This window comes from Photinus pyralis, unplaced genomic scaffold, assembly GCF_008802855.1.
Source record: "Photinus pyralis isolate 1611_PpyrPB1 unplaced genomic scaffold, Ppyr1.3 Ppyr1.4_LG1, whole genome shotgun sequence".
Classification (NCBI taxonomy): domain Eukaryota; kingdom Metazoa; phylum Arthropoda; class Insecta; order Coleoptera; family Lampyridae; genus Photinus; species Photinus pyralis.
Window position 1 is genome coordinate 51,135,887 of NW_022170249.1, and position 18,351 is coordinate 51,154,237.

Below are 18,351 nucleotides of genomic sequence, written 5' to 3' on the forward strand. Positions count from 1 at the left end.
TGTCGTAAATGGATCATCGCCGAAGCCAAATGAAGACGAGGCACAAAAATTAAGTGAGTGGAATACATTTGACAAAAAGGCAAGGATGACCATAGGGTTTGCGCTATAGAGAAAAACCAAGTACGGCACGTAATGAATTTAAAAACGGATGTGAGATCGTTTAGTTTCAATTTATGGGCTCAAAGATGACAGTTTCGTAACATATCGCCAACGTTGAAGAAATGGCACAGCGCTTGGAGGATTTAGAACAACCCCGTTCTGAATCCGAAGTTGTTATCAAAATTCTACTCAGTTTGCCAGAGGAATATAGACCGTTTATCGCCGCCTGGGATTCCATTGATAAAAAGAAGCAGAAGAAGTGTAATTAGTTCCACGGTTGTTAAAACAAGAAATGCTTCTGTGTGGCGGTATTCCTATGATTCGAATTATTATTACTGCTCGTCTATTATTGATTTATTTATAAAATGAAGGTATAATTAAGAAGAAAATGTAAAAATGCAGTACTTAAGCAATTACAGAGTAACTGGTAAAGGATAAACAACTTTGGCGTACCAATTAACGGAAAATGCCGTTTCCGAACCAACAATAAATTTTATTATTAGTTTCCATCGTCCTTCCGGAATGAAGGGAGGAAAATTTGTAGCATTTGGTTCTATATTACACCCGTAATAAAATACTCCCTGTAATGAAGTAATTGTAGGCGACAAACAATTGACCGTAGACGTACCTTTAATATGGGACATTGTACATTAGAATCTTTCAGCAGATTAGGAATATCGAATTCTTTTCGGTTCATACCCTCGCAATATGGCATTTTAAACTCAACGGGCCCCTTCCGATACTGATTGCCTCTGAAAAATCCACTGCTGACGGATATCTAGAAGAATTGAATCAACGCGTACTGTCACTTCACACTGATTAAATACCTGTCCGTCCCTATCGTTAATGATACGACCGTTGCTTATAAAGCTAAAATTTAAGTATAATCTATTGGGATTTACTTTCACACACTTATAAGTGAAATTTTTCACCAAATTGTCGTTAACATCGCTAACATCGCAACGCTCGTGCACAAACGAGTAACCATTTTGCTAAAAACGCCAAAGCTATTATTTTTCTACATTTAATAATGATTTTTATAATACCACTGACTCAGACATACAAAAATAATTAATGAACACAAAAATAATTGTCACAGCAGTTATTTTTAATGCTGTCATTGTAACGAGTGGTTTGATTTCGCGCCAAATTTCATTAAAAATTTCGAAATTTCTTGTCATGATAGTGAAGGTCACCCTGTATATTTCATTATTTGTTCCGGTTAGAAATTTTGTGTTTGGGCATTTCGGTTCGCTCAAGACTATGGTCCGATAGATTTAATTTCGCTCAGATTTAATTTCGTCGTGGGAAGAGTGCAAAGCTGATTGACGTCATCATGAGTAATGCGAGTTTTTTGTCGTTCGTTTATCAACTTTGGCGCCGTCTAGACCGAGAATAGGAGCGGATGTAGCACCGAGCCGTCAAGAGATAAGGAGTTTTCACGTCATCAGCAGAAAACCGTGAGATCAGTTTTAGTCAGCAGTTCCTTGAGGTTGACGACGAAGTTAGAGTGGGTTAAGTCTTCTTTATCTAAACCAATGGGAGAATTTCTAGCGGGATCCATTTTTGTTTTATGGTAATTTGGGTGTGGTTTTTTCATTTCAATTCTGAAGAAGGGGATCGTTTTTGGAAAGACTCGCGGTTAGTACGTCAAGCGGTCAACACGTACCTTGAGCGATCGTTTTGGTACACTTGGCGGTTTGAGCCACCGGCTTATTTCGGTTGCTCCCAGTTGCGTGCTTTTTGCACCCGTTCCGAAGTGTTATTTTCTTTTCGCGTTGATTTTTTGGCGAAGAAGACCCAGGTTCCAATCAGGTGATATTTTGGCGAACCCTTGAGCTTCACCCCAGTTTACTTTGGATGCAGTGAATCGCGTTAGGATACGTTGTGATTTCTCGAGGATATATAAATCAAAGTGCTGCCCTAGTCCTCAAGGCGCAGAATTTCGGGATCCGCCCAGGTGGAATTTCCTATTAGTGCCGTACGGTCATTTGTCGAAGGAGCGCTGCGTTTCGGAGAGATATTTGCCCCAAGAAGAGCTGGTGAAATAATACTTTGAACCATCGCGGTTTACCGTCGGATAGTGATCATAAAAGTTTGTGTTCTGCCGTACCGCTAACTCAAAAAATCCGTCTCCCGCAGGCGATCAAAGCTAATAAACTAATAAAATAAAATTAAGTACCCGTGCTGCGTAGAAACTTTGGCAACTAGCCGTCTCCCACTCGCCACGCGAAGGGTTTCCTGGACTAAGTTTCCGTTCAAACACTAAACTTTGCTTCGTTCCGAGGAAGGATAGGCACCGTGGATTTTTGTTTCCGTGTGTTAAATTCAAGCCACCCCCTAGGAAGTCACAGAGACCTAAGTGTCAGGTTTCATCACATCCACCCTGTACCAGAGGAAAGAGCAGTTCACAAGATCGGCTGTACAAATGTTGTAAAGGTTAGTCTAAATTAAATTTGTAATATTCTGTAAAATTCCACTTTTTGGTAATTAAGCTATAGTAAAAAATTTTTTGATTTGATTGTTTATTAAAGTCCAATGAACGATTACCAAAGAGTAGGATAAATTTTTGTGTTTATTTAAATAAGTCCCAGCCCACGCTGGATTAAAAACCGATTACCTGTTGTTGCAATTTTCAAACTGTAGAGGATGGCCACCCCTTGAGTAAATTAGTCTCACCTGTTAGGATTTTTTATTTAGTTTAGTTGTCATTGTTAAGCTAGTGTTTTTACAAGGAGAAGAGAAGAACTGCTAGATCCCTGTAAATTGTTTGTATCGCTAATCTCATTTCAATATATTATCTATTTGGTTTCAATGTGCCTGTCTTTAACGAAGAACGAGGGGAAGGAAAGGGAGGAGTAGGAGTTGAGGCAGGAGACTGGTAGGCGGCAGGTTAAGGTTTGTTACGCAGTTTCAAAAGAGTTAAAAGCCCACCGATTTGAGTTAGCCGGAGCATTTATTTTTATCGATTGAGCAGCCTAAGAAGAAGACGGTTTGCCTTGCCGGGCGGAACCGATGGTAATCTTCAAATCCAGAAGGAACCCCCGTAGCATCATATTCTTTTTTCGTAGTACCTAATACCAAATAAAATGACTACTATAGTGGCTCAACATTCAATATATTTAAGCAGCGGTCCACTGATTATCATTCGGTATAATCTACTAATGCTTAAATAATAGTTACAATTCAGGGTATAATAAAACGTTGCAAGTCAATATTGGATTAACTGAATCATAACAAATAGAATCGTGGGTACACATTAGGGATAATAAAGAAAATTACCCTTTGACGTGATTTACAAAAGTCATACCTACATATTTTTGGATATTCATTTTTTTGGTTCCGATATATTTTTCTCGTGCATTCTTTTGAGCTGCTACTATACCGTGTATTGCACCTGGTGTACTTATTTTTTTGGTTTTAATTCAGCAGTTAACACACCTTGTACCCTTGTTCCTAGCTCACATGTTTGCCGTTTTTATAAACTTTTCTGTTTATTTGATGAATGTGCATATGATCTAATCTAGCGTGATTCCTATCGATTGGCTCACAAACGTCATTGTGTTCTTGCGCATACTCGCAAGTTTATTGACTTCCAAATATACCAGTTTAATATTCTGGACCATGGTCTATCAGTAGCACCATTTGGACTACTTTCATCAAAAAAAAGGGAACTGTTAAGAATTTCTTAGGATAGGTACCTAAAGTTAACGGCATACCTAAAACCCGGGACGGGTGTTTTTCTTACCTACCCGAAAAATACGCAGATTCGGTTTTTAACAACTGAAAAGTCAACACCTTTTGTATATTCGATGTCTCGTTAAGTATGTGTTATCAATTAAATGTCATAAACCTTTCATTTGTTTCATTTTTGTTATTCGGTTAAAACGCCGCAAAGTTTTACAATATCGCGAATTATCATAGTGCGATTGTGGACCCCACGACTTCAGTAAATTTCCACTACAAAGGCAATTATCCCCACAGGAACTATGGCGATTTAATAGATTTTATTGCTTTTTTCTTAATTTGCTAATGGGTTGTCAATGTGAACCTTTTAATTAATTAATATACATAGCCTTCAAATGAATCTCCATCAAAATGTAATAAATTGAAAAAATATAAGTAAGCATTAACTTCAAAAACCTTCAATTACTCAGATTTACTGTTTTTTACCTTTTAAATTTTTTTGCACCACCTTTGGATCACAACGACCCAAATAGTGAGGAAGTTCATCTAGCAACAAATATATGGTTCCTTGACTTTGCACCATAGGTATAGTTTTCGTCCCTTTAGTAGCAAGAACGTATCATGTACAAAACACATCAAACATTCAAGCAGAAAAAGTAATAGGGTACCGCTCCGGGATCCTTTTTGTTTCTTATGACTTGAACACGTATATTATAAAGAAAAACGGTTCATGAAGTTTGGATGCGGATGACACTTCATTAACTATTGGTGTTAAAAATTCTCTTCTCTTAGACAATTATGCGACCCTTCAATAAAGGGAACTGAATGAATAGATCGGGACTAATCGCCCACATATAAGGTGCGGCAAAACCAGTTAATAATACGCTAGCTTTCATCTCAAGCAAAATATGTGCAAATAAATTTAAACAACGAAAACGAAACCTTAATTTAACTTAACTGAACTTAACTGATCTAAACTGACCTTAACTGAACTTAAATGAATTTAACTTGCCATACTCTGTTTCGGCCTTAAAGCCTGGGTTCCACTTTTCGCATTCAAAAATGGTGTGTCTGATTGTATCTTCTTCGCCGCAGTACACGCAAACGTTGTTCTCCCTCCTTTTGTGCTTAGCTAGATAACTACCAAAGTTGCCGTGCCCTGACAGAGCCGGCGTGACCTCGTAAGTCAGTACTCCCCATTTCCTCTCTACCCATCCCTCCACGTTTGAGATGAAGGTTTTTGTCTACTTTGGGCCCTATTCCTCCCATTCTTTCTGCCATTGTTGCAGCGTATCTCGCCGCCCGCCCAGTCGAACAGCGTTCTTTTGTAGGCGTCCTGCCTTTCCTTGACTAGGTGTCTAATCGTGTGCATCCCGGCTATGGCCAACGCGCACTCGGTGGATATGATAACAGCCCCGCCAAAATATAGGCCTTCTCGCACGACTAGGGGCATCGTGCGCGGGTGCACCATCCTGTTCAAACCTGATGTTCCATTTTTTTATCGTAATAAAAATGCTACTGAATACAGTATGTTTTTTTTACCGTCTATATAAAGTTGATGATTTCTCTGAAAAAAACGTCGCAGTGAACATTTCTCAACGTTATATTGTAAAGCTCAAATAGTGGCAATGAGAAAGTGTTTATTTAATTTAAATTTAATTGCACAACTCCCTAGTTTGGCCATCATTGTACCAGCTATGCTCTATGCTTTCCGAGATCCTCATGATAGATGTCCTTATCTTGGACACAGTGCATAGGTACAATCATTGACAAAAGTAATGATCGCCGAATCAACATTTAAAAATATTGTGCACTTGGAAATGTGAACCAACAAGTTAAGGTATCTCTTCCTTGAAGCAACCGACGGAGCGCGATGTGATAGGCATGTTGGTTGCTTATGCAGCAGAGTACCTATTAGGGGATCATTACTTTTTTAAATGACCGTACGTGGTATATTGACAAAGCTATTTTGGCAGGGTCCGTTTTGTATGCGGGCCATTTTGAGCGAGGCTATTTTGACAGGACTGTTTTGACGGGACACGATGTTAGGGATTATGTGTGTATGTGGCATCCTGTGTTACGTTTAGGAATGAATTTTCCAACTATATGGCATGTGTTAAAGATTGCTTTTTTGTAAATGTTTATATGTGTTGTTATCTAAATCTAAAATGTTCAAACTATGGTGTAAGGTACCTTAGGTTCTATAGCTATGTCAGAGTATTTGTGGTGTTTATTATTTAAATTGATTTTTGTATTTTGTCTATAATAAGTTTAATGTATTGTCTATTATTGTAGTAGCTTTATCTGTGCGTAGTGTTCTATTCCAATATAATTTATGTGTCGTTTTCAATTATTATCTGTGGAATGTATTAAATTTGTAGTATGATGTGTTATGTGTCATGTTATTACATTATGTTTTAGGGCTAATTTTTGTTGGACGATTGTAGCTACTTGATCGTGTTGATTTATATAGTTGCGTAGTAAGGTAATAACGAGCAATAAAAAATAAGTGGCGGTCGAGTCGCCTTTGGTAAAGTGCGATTTCCGATGTAAAGAAAGATTCCAAAGGTTTTTGATCGCATAGTAGAAGTAGAGCGCATGGTAACGAAATCCACAAGAGAAAAGGACCAACAGTTTAAAGCTCATCCTCACTTTCATTTTTCTTATATGATGATTGGTCTGTAACCAGAAGTAATGTATATCTAATCTTATGTGCAAAGAAAGATTATCGGCGTTGAAAATATTCCGGCCAAACACAATTTTGGCTGTATACTTACATATTATGATGGAGCACTTAAAAATGAAATAAGCAACTCAAATCTAAAAGGGCAGTTCAAAATAAGCACAGTAAAATAAGTCAACAAATAATGTAATATGTCAACTACCACTGCGGCTTACAATTAGATATATAAAATACAATGAAAATGAAACTACGTCATACTACAACTCATAAATAAATTAGTGGAATGTGCTTATAAAATGTAAGTAATACTATTTCAAACATGAATGCGAAATGTGCGAGCAACTGGAAAAACAGCTCGCTACTTTAGTTAAAATTTGCACAATTTGCTAAATTTGAATTCCTGTTTGATATTTACCTCTTATTTTCAATAATTACGCCTTGTCGCAATATAAATTTTGATTTATTAGCAGCATTACAGCATTGTACATTTTACTAGCACTTTAATCGATTGCGTCCCAACCAATAATGATGGAATGAAACAAAAACAATTTAGCATGGAATTCTACATTGATGATATTGATCGAAATGTAGTTTGTTAAATTTTTTGTCTAACCGACTTTGTGGTTCAATGGTAGAGCGGTGGGCTATAAATCCGTCGGTCGGGTGTGCGAACCTGGGTTGAGGTGAATTTTTCATCTGTGGCAGGGATGGAAATTACCTTAGACCAGTTCCGAGCATTCTACCGGCTACTCCGAATTACGTTTTCCTGCAGTTTTCCTAATTCGTAAGGTAAATACCGGAGCAGTATAGTGTACAGGCACCTCTAGAAAGTATTATGTGGGTCACTGTAATTGGGCGCAAGTCCGTTGATGGCTCAGAACAAGAGAGGGATAATAATAATTATTGTATAACATATCATATGTTACGTCAAGAAAAGTTCCACTATAGTATTACAGTAGCTTTAGCTATTATACAAAGCAAACCTTTAATTTTTATACACCACTGTTAAAAGCTCTATTTTATATGTGCAATGGCTGTCTTTTAACTATTTTGGTTCAATTTATAAGAGATGGAAAATTGTCATTATGCACCTTGTTATTCACTACGCCTTGGAGCTTAGACCCAAACTTGAAACAGGCGGATATCTGATTTAGTGGAAAACCATATTGCATACATTTTGACGTATTATCCTGTTATTGATAGATCCACTCGCATTGGCCGCAGAAGTCGTCGATCTCTCTTTCAAAGGCATGCAGTGTGCGGTCGTGTACTTTTTTAAACACCGTCTTGAAGTGTGAAGCATTAAGCACATTTTGGTAATTTCAAAGTATCCAGGGTAGGTCAGGGCTAACCGTTATGCCACGTTGGTACCTTTATTCACTCGAAGCACGCGATAATAGTAACGCCCTTAATGTAAATCGAGTTTCGTTCTCCCAAAGAAACATATTTTTTACTGGCATAATGTTGCTATACCGCTCCTTATCGGAATGCTGTTTTTTTGAGTCGAAATCGGAACTATCTAGTATGTTAATACAAATTAAATCCAATTTCGCACAAAACAAAACTGAGTAGTGTATGCAGGAGAACACTACTGATTTTCGCTATAAATTTATATTGTGCTCGTATGTTATGATACCTTGAGTTATAAATATTTACAATATACCTACTCGCTTTTATGCCCCTACTTTATGTTTGTCAATATATAGCTCTCTTCAATGTATCTATCTCATCTTTTTTCTTTTTTATAACCCATACAACGAAGCGTCGTAACTACATGAACGCTTTTACGTTCTGCGAAGTTTCTTTCTTGTTGTGTATGTTACATAAAAGTCTACGACTGTGATTTCTTGCGGTATATGGCTGTTATTTAGTAAGCTTTTATTATATTTTTGACGTTTTATTTTCCTAAGATGATAAAAGGGAATTTTAAAAGTAAAGGAGGTTTATTATTTTTTAAGGTGACATCCAAAGAGATCACTGTCAAAATTGACTCATAGCAATTTCCCACCCTCGTACAATTTCCCGTGAGCTTACTTTACTTTCTTTTGTAGGGGCACGTATCGACACATTTATGCGTATTGTGTACATTAATTTCTTTCACGTTTATAAAACAGCAGATGTGTCCACCTAACGGAGACGCCGATATCTGAGGTTTTCCCTACTCTGCTTATTGCAGTTTCTTATCTGACTGCTATTATTTTCTTTTAAAAAGAGTCTCTGATTTCCGTGAAAATAAATCACAATACATCTGTTTCAATGGAAATTAACTAGCATATAAGTTTGACTGAGGCAAGAAAAACTGACACTTAGATTATTATGTAACCATTTAGCGATTTATGATTGTATTTTAGGTGAACTGTGTGTAAAAAATTGTGCCGTAGGTATATTATTAATAGATTCAGTATATTAATTAGGGTTAGTTCAAAAAGCCTACTACCGGGTAAAAATACATTCGAACCGATTGCTTTTTGCGCTCGGCGCAGAAGTTGATCTCAGGGTCGTGATGTTTACTAGCCCTTTCTGGTAATTTGACCATTAAAATATTAACAATATGAAAAGGTAAGCTTATTGATGAAGTTAGTTGCATATTTGATTTCTATTGTCAAACTGATCGTGTGAGATGGAGGTGTGAACTGTCGCGGAGATTCGAATACCTTATTGGCAAGTAATATAATATTTAATGGTGTTGGAGGAAAGTTTGTGTATGTACAGGGTGTCCAGGTGAAAATTACCACATTTGAAATTCCCTTAACATTAGAGTCGAGAGATTAAAATAAAAAGCATTTCGTAGAAAAAATGTGGAAGTTATTTTCCATAAATAAGGTTTTCAAGTATGGAAGATGATATCCGACAAATAGCGTCCTTGATAAGCAACACATTCCTCGAGACGCTCAGCAAAGTTGCCCGACGCGTTGATGCACGATGTTGAATTGACCAAACCATCACGGAAACTTCCCATGCCAAGGAACCAGATGATGGGAGAAGAAAACTTGAGCGTTCCGCACTTCTTGACCCCCTCCCCTCCAAAATTGCACAGAACGCAATTTTGCCGAGCGTTGTTGAAGAATGTGTTGCTTATCAAGGACGTCAGTTGTCGGATATCATTTTTTACTTCTTTGGCGGTTGAACACCTTGAGGACTGTAGCTGCTGGAATTGACAGACGACGGTATGAATTTGAATACTGCTATTTATTTTAGGCGTTGGTTTGTTTATGAGTGCCGATTTTGGTGGGTAAAGGGCAACTCGAAGAATTTCAACAGAAATACTATAGTAAAATAAAAGAACCTTGAAATATGAAAAACTAGCTCCGAGCAGCTACAGATTTTATCTTTAGGTATTATCAGAATGAGTAACTGGATTCCAAATATATAAAATAGGATTGTTAAATGTAATTTTAGGTAGCCATGAGGCGCTTATCATACAGATCTGAAAATGTTAAAATTACAAATATGAATGCGTTATTACACTCACGTATAAGTACAAATATTGTCTATTGAATTATATTGTTTTGTTATTCTGTTACTTAATAATTAATTTTAAGATGCTTTTAGCTTAAGATCTTGAACAATCAAGAATTGAATGGCAAATGGCTGGTCACCTTTATACTATCAGTGATGACCATCATCATCTTGTTACCTTGACTTTGCTTTATCTTTAGGTTTTAAATTTGAATTAAAGCACCAAAAATTTTGAATTTTAAATTAAGTGAAACCGTTACCATCGCGAAATTAAGCAAACTATTGTTGTGTAACCTTTCCTACGATGTCAAGTATCAAATTTTGAGAGTGGATGGTAGATTGGAGCACAGCGATTTTGCCAAAATATATCGGAAGTCCAAAATGATACAACGTGCAGCTGAGATCTTTACCAGCAGTTGCTCTACTTCGGATTCCATCGAGATAGCTGGGATCAGGAATACTCTCTCATGGTATGGCTCCCTCCAACTGAAAGAGCTGTTAAGCAGCACCCATTCCGAACGTACCACCAAATACAGCTGTGGTTAAGTTGAATGAAATCATGTGCTAGGACAGTTTGTTCTGGACATTTTTGAACTAGATTAATTCATTTTTTGTCATCCATATTCTCTTCCTTTGAACATGTAACAAACGTCGACTAACGAATGCGCTCACATTCGCCCGTTACGCTCCCATTTTTAACGGAGAGGAACGGTCACCTGTAATCCCATTCTCGACAGTCGGCGATCTGACGTGACGGAACGGACAAGTGTACGACAACCTTTAGACATTAATGCTATTACAATCGTAACTAAGGAATGGATAATAATCAACCCCTTAAAGTAAACATTTTAAAGTAAGCACCCTAAAGTCTTTACCTTGATAGTAAAGGAGTAAGAATCATTTGTGAAATAAACCATAGTTCTAGCTAAGTCAAGTGTAGTGTATACTTTAATTTACTTACATAACTCTCATATAAATTGGACATTTTTTAATTGGCATTTTTGTTTTTGTTTAGGCTGTTCTAGTTTAACATAGCTATTTGAAATTTTACACTTTTTTCCTAATGTTCTTATTTTAATTCTCAAGGATTTGATCTGTTATTGAAAGTTTTTCTTCTGTTGATCAATAAACTATTATTATTATTTATATCGGGCCGCCTTCCCCTTCAATATCGTAACAGACCGGAGAAAATGGTGACATGGTTCAAGTGTTAACAATAATGGGAAATTATCACTGCTCTCCAGACTGCTATAAATCGTAGTTTTTGCGTGTTGGTCCGAATTTGACGGCGTTGGTATATGGTTTGTGCAAAAAATGCTCTACAGTTTACCGGGTGGTAAACGTGCGTTTTATACAAGAATGGCCCGCGGTTTATATTGATGGAGATTTTCACTCTAATTACTTTAGCAGAAGTATCATTAAAGCAAGTTCTAAAGACCGTCAGCGTCCACATTCCGGCGGTGAGTAGTAATTCGGGCTTCGTGTTGGTGCCTTAATAGTTTCTGAAGAATGCACTGTCCGGGAATACGAAGTTATGGCATCTGCCCACTTTTATGAGATAAAGCACGCACAGAGTTGTGTGGGTTATAGTTTCACTTTCGACATTGAAGTTTACATGGCGACAGAATTAATATAAAATCTTTTGTACACCACATATGTTATCCTATAGCTCGTAATAGACACATCTAGTAAAATGTTGTATTGACATATTTTCTAATCCCTTTCGTGATTAAGCTTGGAATTTATGTTCGATTGGAAACAAATTATGGAACTACACAAACTTATGCAAAGTTTGAATGTCTGGTTCTGATTACTATCTAAACTGTTTTAATTCAACGGTGACGAGGGTTTTATAATTACTTGCTCTAGGCATTTCGAAAGCGAAAACGAATCGAACATTCAACATTTGTGGACGATAATAGTATATTTAGAGCTCGCAGATTGGTCCCCAACTAACTCCATACAGAGAACTATTTCTGGACGACGCAAGGTATGAGGAGCAGCTCCAAGCTCCGAGCGGATGTTGTCTCAGAGTCCGTGAATGCAGAATAACAAATGGTCATTGCCCTTCATTTTTAAACCCTGGTGCAGCTGTTGTGAGGAATTAACAATAGACTCCACCTCTACCAACGGAATGTCATAAGCTGGGGTTTTGGCTACCAAGAGAACAGCTAAGTCAACGTTCTCTCCAACAACAGCTGTCGATAAATTTTAATCTGTTGAGAGCCGTCGTCATCATTACCTGAAGCGTGGAAGGCATTTGTCCCATTTTTCTGCAGCTGCATCGTCAGCGGATTTTGGAAGTCGGAAAGGAAATCCTGTTGTTTGATTTCACTTTCCAAAGTTAACATTTATGTCCACACACCTCTTGAGCCGATATCGTCTACTCTCTTCAATTGCTGTTGTGCTCCCTGATGACTCGTCGGTCCGGAAGAAAAGTGACATAACTCAAAAAACAGCCGTTTTGCGTTATTTGCACAAAACAACTGAAAAAGATGCATATGAATGTATTAACTATACGACGTCTTATAGTCGCTAGATGACATAAGTGTCGCATTTCCATTAATACACTCAATAATGACATGGATCAGCAAAAGTGTCTCATTTTCAGTTGCGCGTTTGCTTTGTAGTAGAAAACACACTTCCTTGCAAGAAAAGCGACACATTTCGAGAAGTGACACTAGTTCAAACATTTTAATTCAAGAAAAGTGACATTATTCAAGTAATGACGGTTTTCCTGTTCAGGTAAGATAACGTTTATGTCTACTTCTATGTATTATTTTGCAAAGTGGCATTATTTCTCAGCAGTTATTATGATTATTATTATTATATAAAAAGAAGGCGTTACTATCTCTATTTAAGAAAAATAAAGTTTACCAAATCTTCTCTTCAAATGACATGTTTAAGGGCTTTGCAAAATTATGCGTACCACAGTTAAGGCATATTTGAATTACTTCGCCCGTTGCGTCAAGGTTTTATTTTAACAAAACTTAAATTGCTTCTCCCGAAAATTTACTATTTTTGACTTTATATGTCACTTTTCTTGCGGACCGACGGTGTGTCGGTACACCCATTAAAAACCAGTGTACAACCTCTCCGAATATAATGGTTCTTCAGAAATTTCCAAAATAAATCATTCTCTTTCACGAAATTCGAGTGAACAACTTGAAAATTAAGAGCCATATATTTCAATTATTTAAGAAACTTTAAACCGAGTGACAAAATTCGGAAGATACCGCCTGAAGTCGATACTCCTCTAAGACGCGCACCTTGCAAAAGGTGGTTAATTTCGCCCCTAGGAAAAAAAGTAAAATTCCGCCACGCAGGAGTTGAGCGCGTTTACAAGATCTTTCCGACGACACCAATTTGAAAAAATCAAACCCAGCTGTAGAAAAAAGGAAAATATAGTATACATATAATATAGTTAGTATAACACGTTCGAAGGTAACGCCCAGGTGTCACCGACCCCACATCATGTAGTCCCATCCTTAAAGTTGTTAATGACACGGCCCCTGTAGGTACACGTACACTCCTCGTCTTTCTACAATCGGTTTTCTACGGGTCCGCATTTGCTGCCAGCCAATTAACCACTCGGCCACAGTGAGACTAAAAGCTACTTTTTTTACAAAATAAATTTGTAAAAATGCGCAGATTTATCCGCACGCGAAAAAATCTTACGCTTTCAAAAATTATCGGTATTCATTGACGTACCTATATCTACCTCGAACACCATTGGCAATTCAAGAAATTAGCTTTTACATTTTGAAAATAAAAGCACATATTATAAATCTGTATGTGACAGTGTCAACATAGTCATTTCTAGAGGAACATCGAAATTGAGTTCTATTCTATAGCTTTTGATTAATTGAAGATAAAGTAGCACAAATTACAGCATATTAAAAGAAATTTAATGCTCTATAAGTTCGTGTCTAAGAATTTTTCAGAAAAACGATCGTTGGAGGAATTAGAAGCAAATGTTTTACAAAAGGAGTTGGGTATAAATTAATTTCTTGAAAATTATCGATGTTCAATAAGGTATAGCTCGAAAACTGTTGAAAATTCCACAAATGTGTTTTGGAAACAATTTTATATAAAATGTAATTAGCAACCTCTGCCCCCCCCCCTCTCCTTAAGCTCACCTTCCAGAAGCGGGGACTTTGAGGAAACCACATTGTTACGTGTAAAGCGAAACCTCGATATTTATGTGGACTGTATTTGATAATTGCTTGCTATGCTTTTTGTATAAAAGGGATGTCGAAATAATATCGACACTAACGAATGATTAACGTGTTTATTGATTAAAATACAAATAAAAGTAAACTGATTCTAACCGCATTGTGGCTCATTATTACTCATTGTGATCTTATTCTCCCAAGAACAGACAGTGGTTAAATTCCAGATGATTTTGACAGATTATCATATAACGGTTATATCATTGTTATATGTTAGAAGTAATAAAGTAGTACCACTGTCGTGGATAGCTTCATAAACTTAATCAAATTGTTCAAATACGCACTCGCCTTCGTAAATGTGCTGTGGATTCAATTACCCCAAATACAAAAGGCGGCTACCATATGTCTAATAAAGAGTAAATAAAATAATGTGGGTATTTAATCGTTCAATGTAACTTTAATACAATAGAAAATACATTTCCACATAAATCTAAGAAATGGTACGTATTTCTAAGGTAGATAATATATTACATACCTGCTGAGAAACTGTATAATCTTTTTTATTAGAAAATTAGATTGAGCATAATGTGTTTATCTTGAGCACGAAAAATACAATAAATTTACCCGTTTGTAAATAACTATGTTGCCAGGGATTTTATTAAAAATCAATACACCGAGTAATAAACTTTCGTGGACGTTCTTGCTTGGTTATTTTTCCTAATTACTTACAATGTATTGAACATTTAATTTGTTTGGTTGTAAAAATATCAGCAATTGACTCCATTCTGTGCACAATAACTCGACTTAATTGAAATTTGAAATCGTATTACGTAACAAACGGCGTACGTATAGCGAACTTTGTACATATAATTCCAATATTATGGGAGTTGTAAAACCGTTTATTCGAAAACCAGTCATAATGGTAAATTGATGGATCGATGTTCAACTCGACTGGCAAGCAATTATCTACGAGTACAAGCAAACGGCAATTATGATATCTCGTTTTAAGCAAGTCTCGGTGCTGTTACTAGTATTGATTCCGTATTATGTGAAACGAAAGCGGTAAACGGAACTTTGTAAATAAGTAAATTCAAGTCCTACAAAATTCGATTGGATTGCGAGAAACTGCAAAAGATGCCATAGAGATCACGTTGGGTTTTAAGCAAGATATTCGCGCTTAGGTATAGTTCTGTGGATTTTGAGTTAAACGGTTAAATGGTATTTCCTGGGTCAAAATTATCCAATGGAAACTGAATACGAACAGGAATCCACGTTAAGGAACCGCATCCATTTTATTTTACGCAAGTTTACGAAACGGAGAACTGTCAATATCGCAGCTTTGATAAAACGGACGTATGAGTAATGCTGGTGGAGGAGCCTGAGGCTTTAGCCATGAATTTTAATCAAAAAAGAAAGTATTTCCAAACCGTTTCCGAGAAGTTTTAATGTGTAATAGACCAAACTTTACAAGCGAGTTGGCCATCACCATCTTTTGCTTCAACTTGCTCTCAAATAAGAATACGATCTTCCTTCTAAGCTCGCACATTTCGTGTGTACTCGATTTTTAGTGTCTCATTGCAAATCTCTTCATTTTGTGCAAATACAATTTATAAATTATTCAAAGTTTGAAAGCAATCGATTTTTGGGTCGTTTTACGGACTGAACGGTTCGTAACCAATCCCACGATGCTGATTGATGTGTTTATACACATCAAGGATGGTATAACTACATAAAATTAAAATAATTGCGTGTATTCACTAAATCCATTTAAATATGATGTGAATCACTTTGTACCTTCGATTAACATGCGTCAGTGTACGTAAACAGCAGGGTGATTATGTAATATTCTACTGAGAAAGTACATTGTGCTGTACCAGGTTTGTAGATTTCACTGCGGAAATTGGGTAAGAAAGAAAGTAGAAGATTGCAAAGGCAACTTTTCCTTCTTGTTCTTTCGTTTTGTACGTTTTGAAAATATATACAGGGTGTTCCAGGAGGAATGGGCAATATTCCATTCACATGTAAGCTTTGAGAGAAATCTTCTATGTGCGGTACCGAGTATTGATCTGGGACGTTCCTCGCGTAGAGTACTACGTTTTTGATTATGTCATTTTTTATTCTAAAATCCTTTTTATTAGTTGTTCTAGGACAATAAAACATTTCTTTGGTGCCTATAAGTGATTTTATTGATGACCTTCCAGTAATCCAGTATTTTCACTAATGCGGCAGTACCTCGTTCCAATATATTCCAGATTACTAAGAGTCTACTGTACTTAAACCAAGAGTCAAAAATGCGTTTAGGAAAAACTGCACGATAGACGTCTTGCCATCTCAAAATGGAGTTTTGAAACTGAAAAAATTCCGACTACCTTCGGAGATATCCGGTTATTTAAAAAATTTTTTCAAAATAAATAACACATTATTATGGTCACTTTTTTCCTTCTATAAGATGCTAGTTTTAAATTTTAAATCCGACGTCTCGTCTCCGGTTAACCATCATCAACTTTGTTTTTTCTTATGTAAGTAATTTTTACTTTATGTGCCATTTAATAGAGAATTTTTTCTGATTTCAAAAATGCAAACATCACAATTTTTTTAATATCTTCTTTTTTGCTTAGAAAACTTAGCGTTGGGTAGTGTACATACGTAGTTATTTGCGTTTTTACGAATCAATAGTGCTTCTGATTAAAAGATAGTGATTTACAATTTTTAAATCAGAAAAAAATGCTCTATTAAATGACACAATAAGTAAAAATTAATTCCAAAAGAAAAAATTTACAGATTTCGCATAATCCATGCAACCATCGGTAACATTGGAAATGCTAACCGTATAACGCCATTTGAAAACACAAATAAGCCTTATTCGCCCGGGATCACTTGCTCCACTCGTTCGCAAGCTCGCACCTGTCGCAAACGTACATTTTCTGAATAACAACCTCATCCTAAGATGCTCTTTTCTTTAATCTACTGATTGCGGCCGAGTACGGTACAATCAACACTTGACGCGACACCACTGTCTTCTTTCTGCTTGACGAAACTGGTAACTTCACACCCATACACAAAACATAAGCATTTCCAATGCTAAAACAAAGTTGATGATGGTTGACTGGAGACGAAATCTCAAATTTAAAAGTAACATCTTGTAGAGGGAAAAAAGTGGCCATAATAATGTGTCATTTATTTCGAAATACCTTTTTAAATAGCTTCAGTAAAAAATAAAATCAATTTTGCAAAATTTCGTTTTTTTCCGAATATCTCCGAAAGTAGTCGGAATTTTTTTAGTGTCAAAACTGCATTTTGTTAAGCATCAAAATACGAAACTTCGCTAAATTTAAACTACCTACCTATCTCTAACAAATTGCAATTTAACATAATGTCTAACGCACATCAGAAATGGACCAATAAAAAAGTTTTAATTTTCCTAATTTCATAGTTGCATTTGAAGTGTTCTTCTTCTAACCCTAAAGGCCTAAAACTAGAGACATACGGTGCTGAAGTGCAAACCTATTATAAGAATATATGAATAAACTTACTTCATCGTAAAATATTTAAATATTTGCAGGGGAGATTATTTTCTCCGTTACTCATTTTCGATTCGCTACTATAACTGCAAAGTAAACTTTTTTCCACCCGCACGTACTTTGCTAAGTTCACAATCAATTTCACATGAAAACGAAATAAAAGGGGAAAAGTAAGCCCTTGTAAATGCGTGTAGTATTTTATTTTAGGATTATTAGCGGCTGAAAGGAACTCAATTGTGGGTGTCTTTGTATTGTGAAAAGGGCTGATTGAGTCCTGTTGTTACAGTGTGACGGAGGGGCTATTGCGGGTGCCGAGGAGCTCTGTCTTCCTCAGTCCAGGGTGAGTTTTTCAAATAAAGAAAAGAACGAGTAGTGGCTGCTATCGTTTGCTTCTTACTATGTTTGCGTAGAACCTCTTTAAGCGACTCTGTGAATGGCTATAATGAGTGGATTTTCGATTGGATGCTATTTAGGAATAAATGCCTGAATACTATTGAATTAGAGAATATCTAGCGCTTTTTCTGCCTTACCTTTGAAGTCTTTTACATTGTAAGTGCTGCTATGTGATTGAATGTTAACTTTAGAGGTAGTCCTTCTAGTACAGAATCTGATGTTTTATTAAACTAAACTACTATTAATATAATCTTACCTAATATTTATGTTAATAGGTTTTGTCCTTTATTTTGGTTTGATGGTTAATCAAATTACTACAATAAATTCATGACTAGGG

The 18,351-nt window shown here is 36.4% G+C and overlaps 2 protein-coding genes across 2 annotated transcripts in view; one reads left to right on the forward strand and one right to left on the reverse strand.

The window, feature by feature from the left end:
- LOC116162347 (neurexin-3-like) overlaps positions 1–17,994 on the forward strand; it is a 37,658-nt gene extending 19,664 nt beyond the window's left edge. Inside the window, exon 2 of the mRNA XM_031475967.1 lies at positions 17,908–17,994. Coding sequence (XP_031331827.1) covers positions 17,908–17,994 — 87 coding nt within the window. The remainder of the gene's footprint in view (positions 1–17,907) is intronic.
- On the reverse strand, positions 326–1,213 carry LOC116167384. The gene is made up of 4 exons (XM_031482740.1): positions 1,146–1,213; positions 927–1,091; positions 728–877; positions 326–680 (listed from the first exon to the last, which is right to left on the reverse strand). Exons 1-4 carry the CDS (start codon positions 1,158–1,160, stop codon positions 513–515), a joined length of 498 nt encoding a protein of 165 aa, XP_031338600.1. The 5' UTR covers positions 1,161–1,213; the 3' UTR covers positions 326–512.
- Positions 17,995–18,351: the final 357 nt, after the last annotated feature.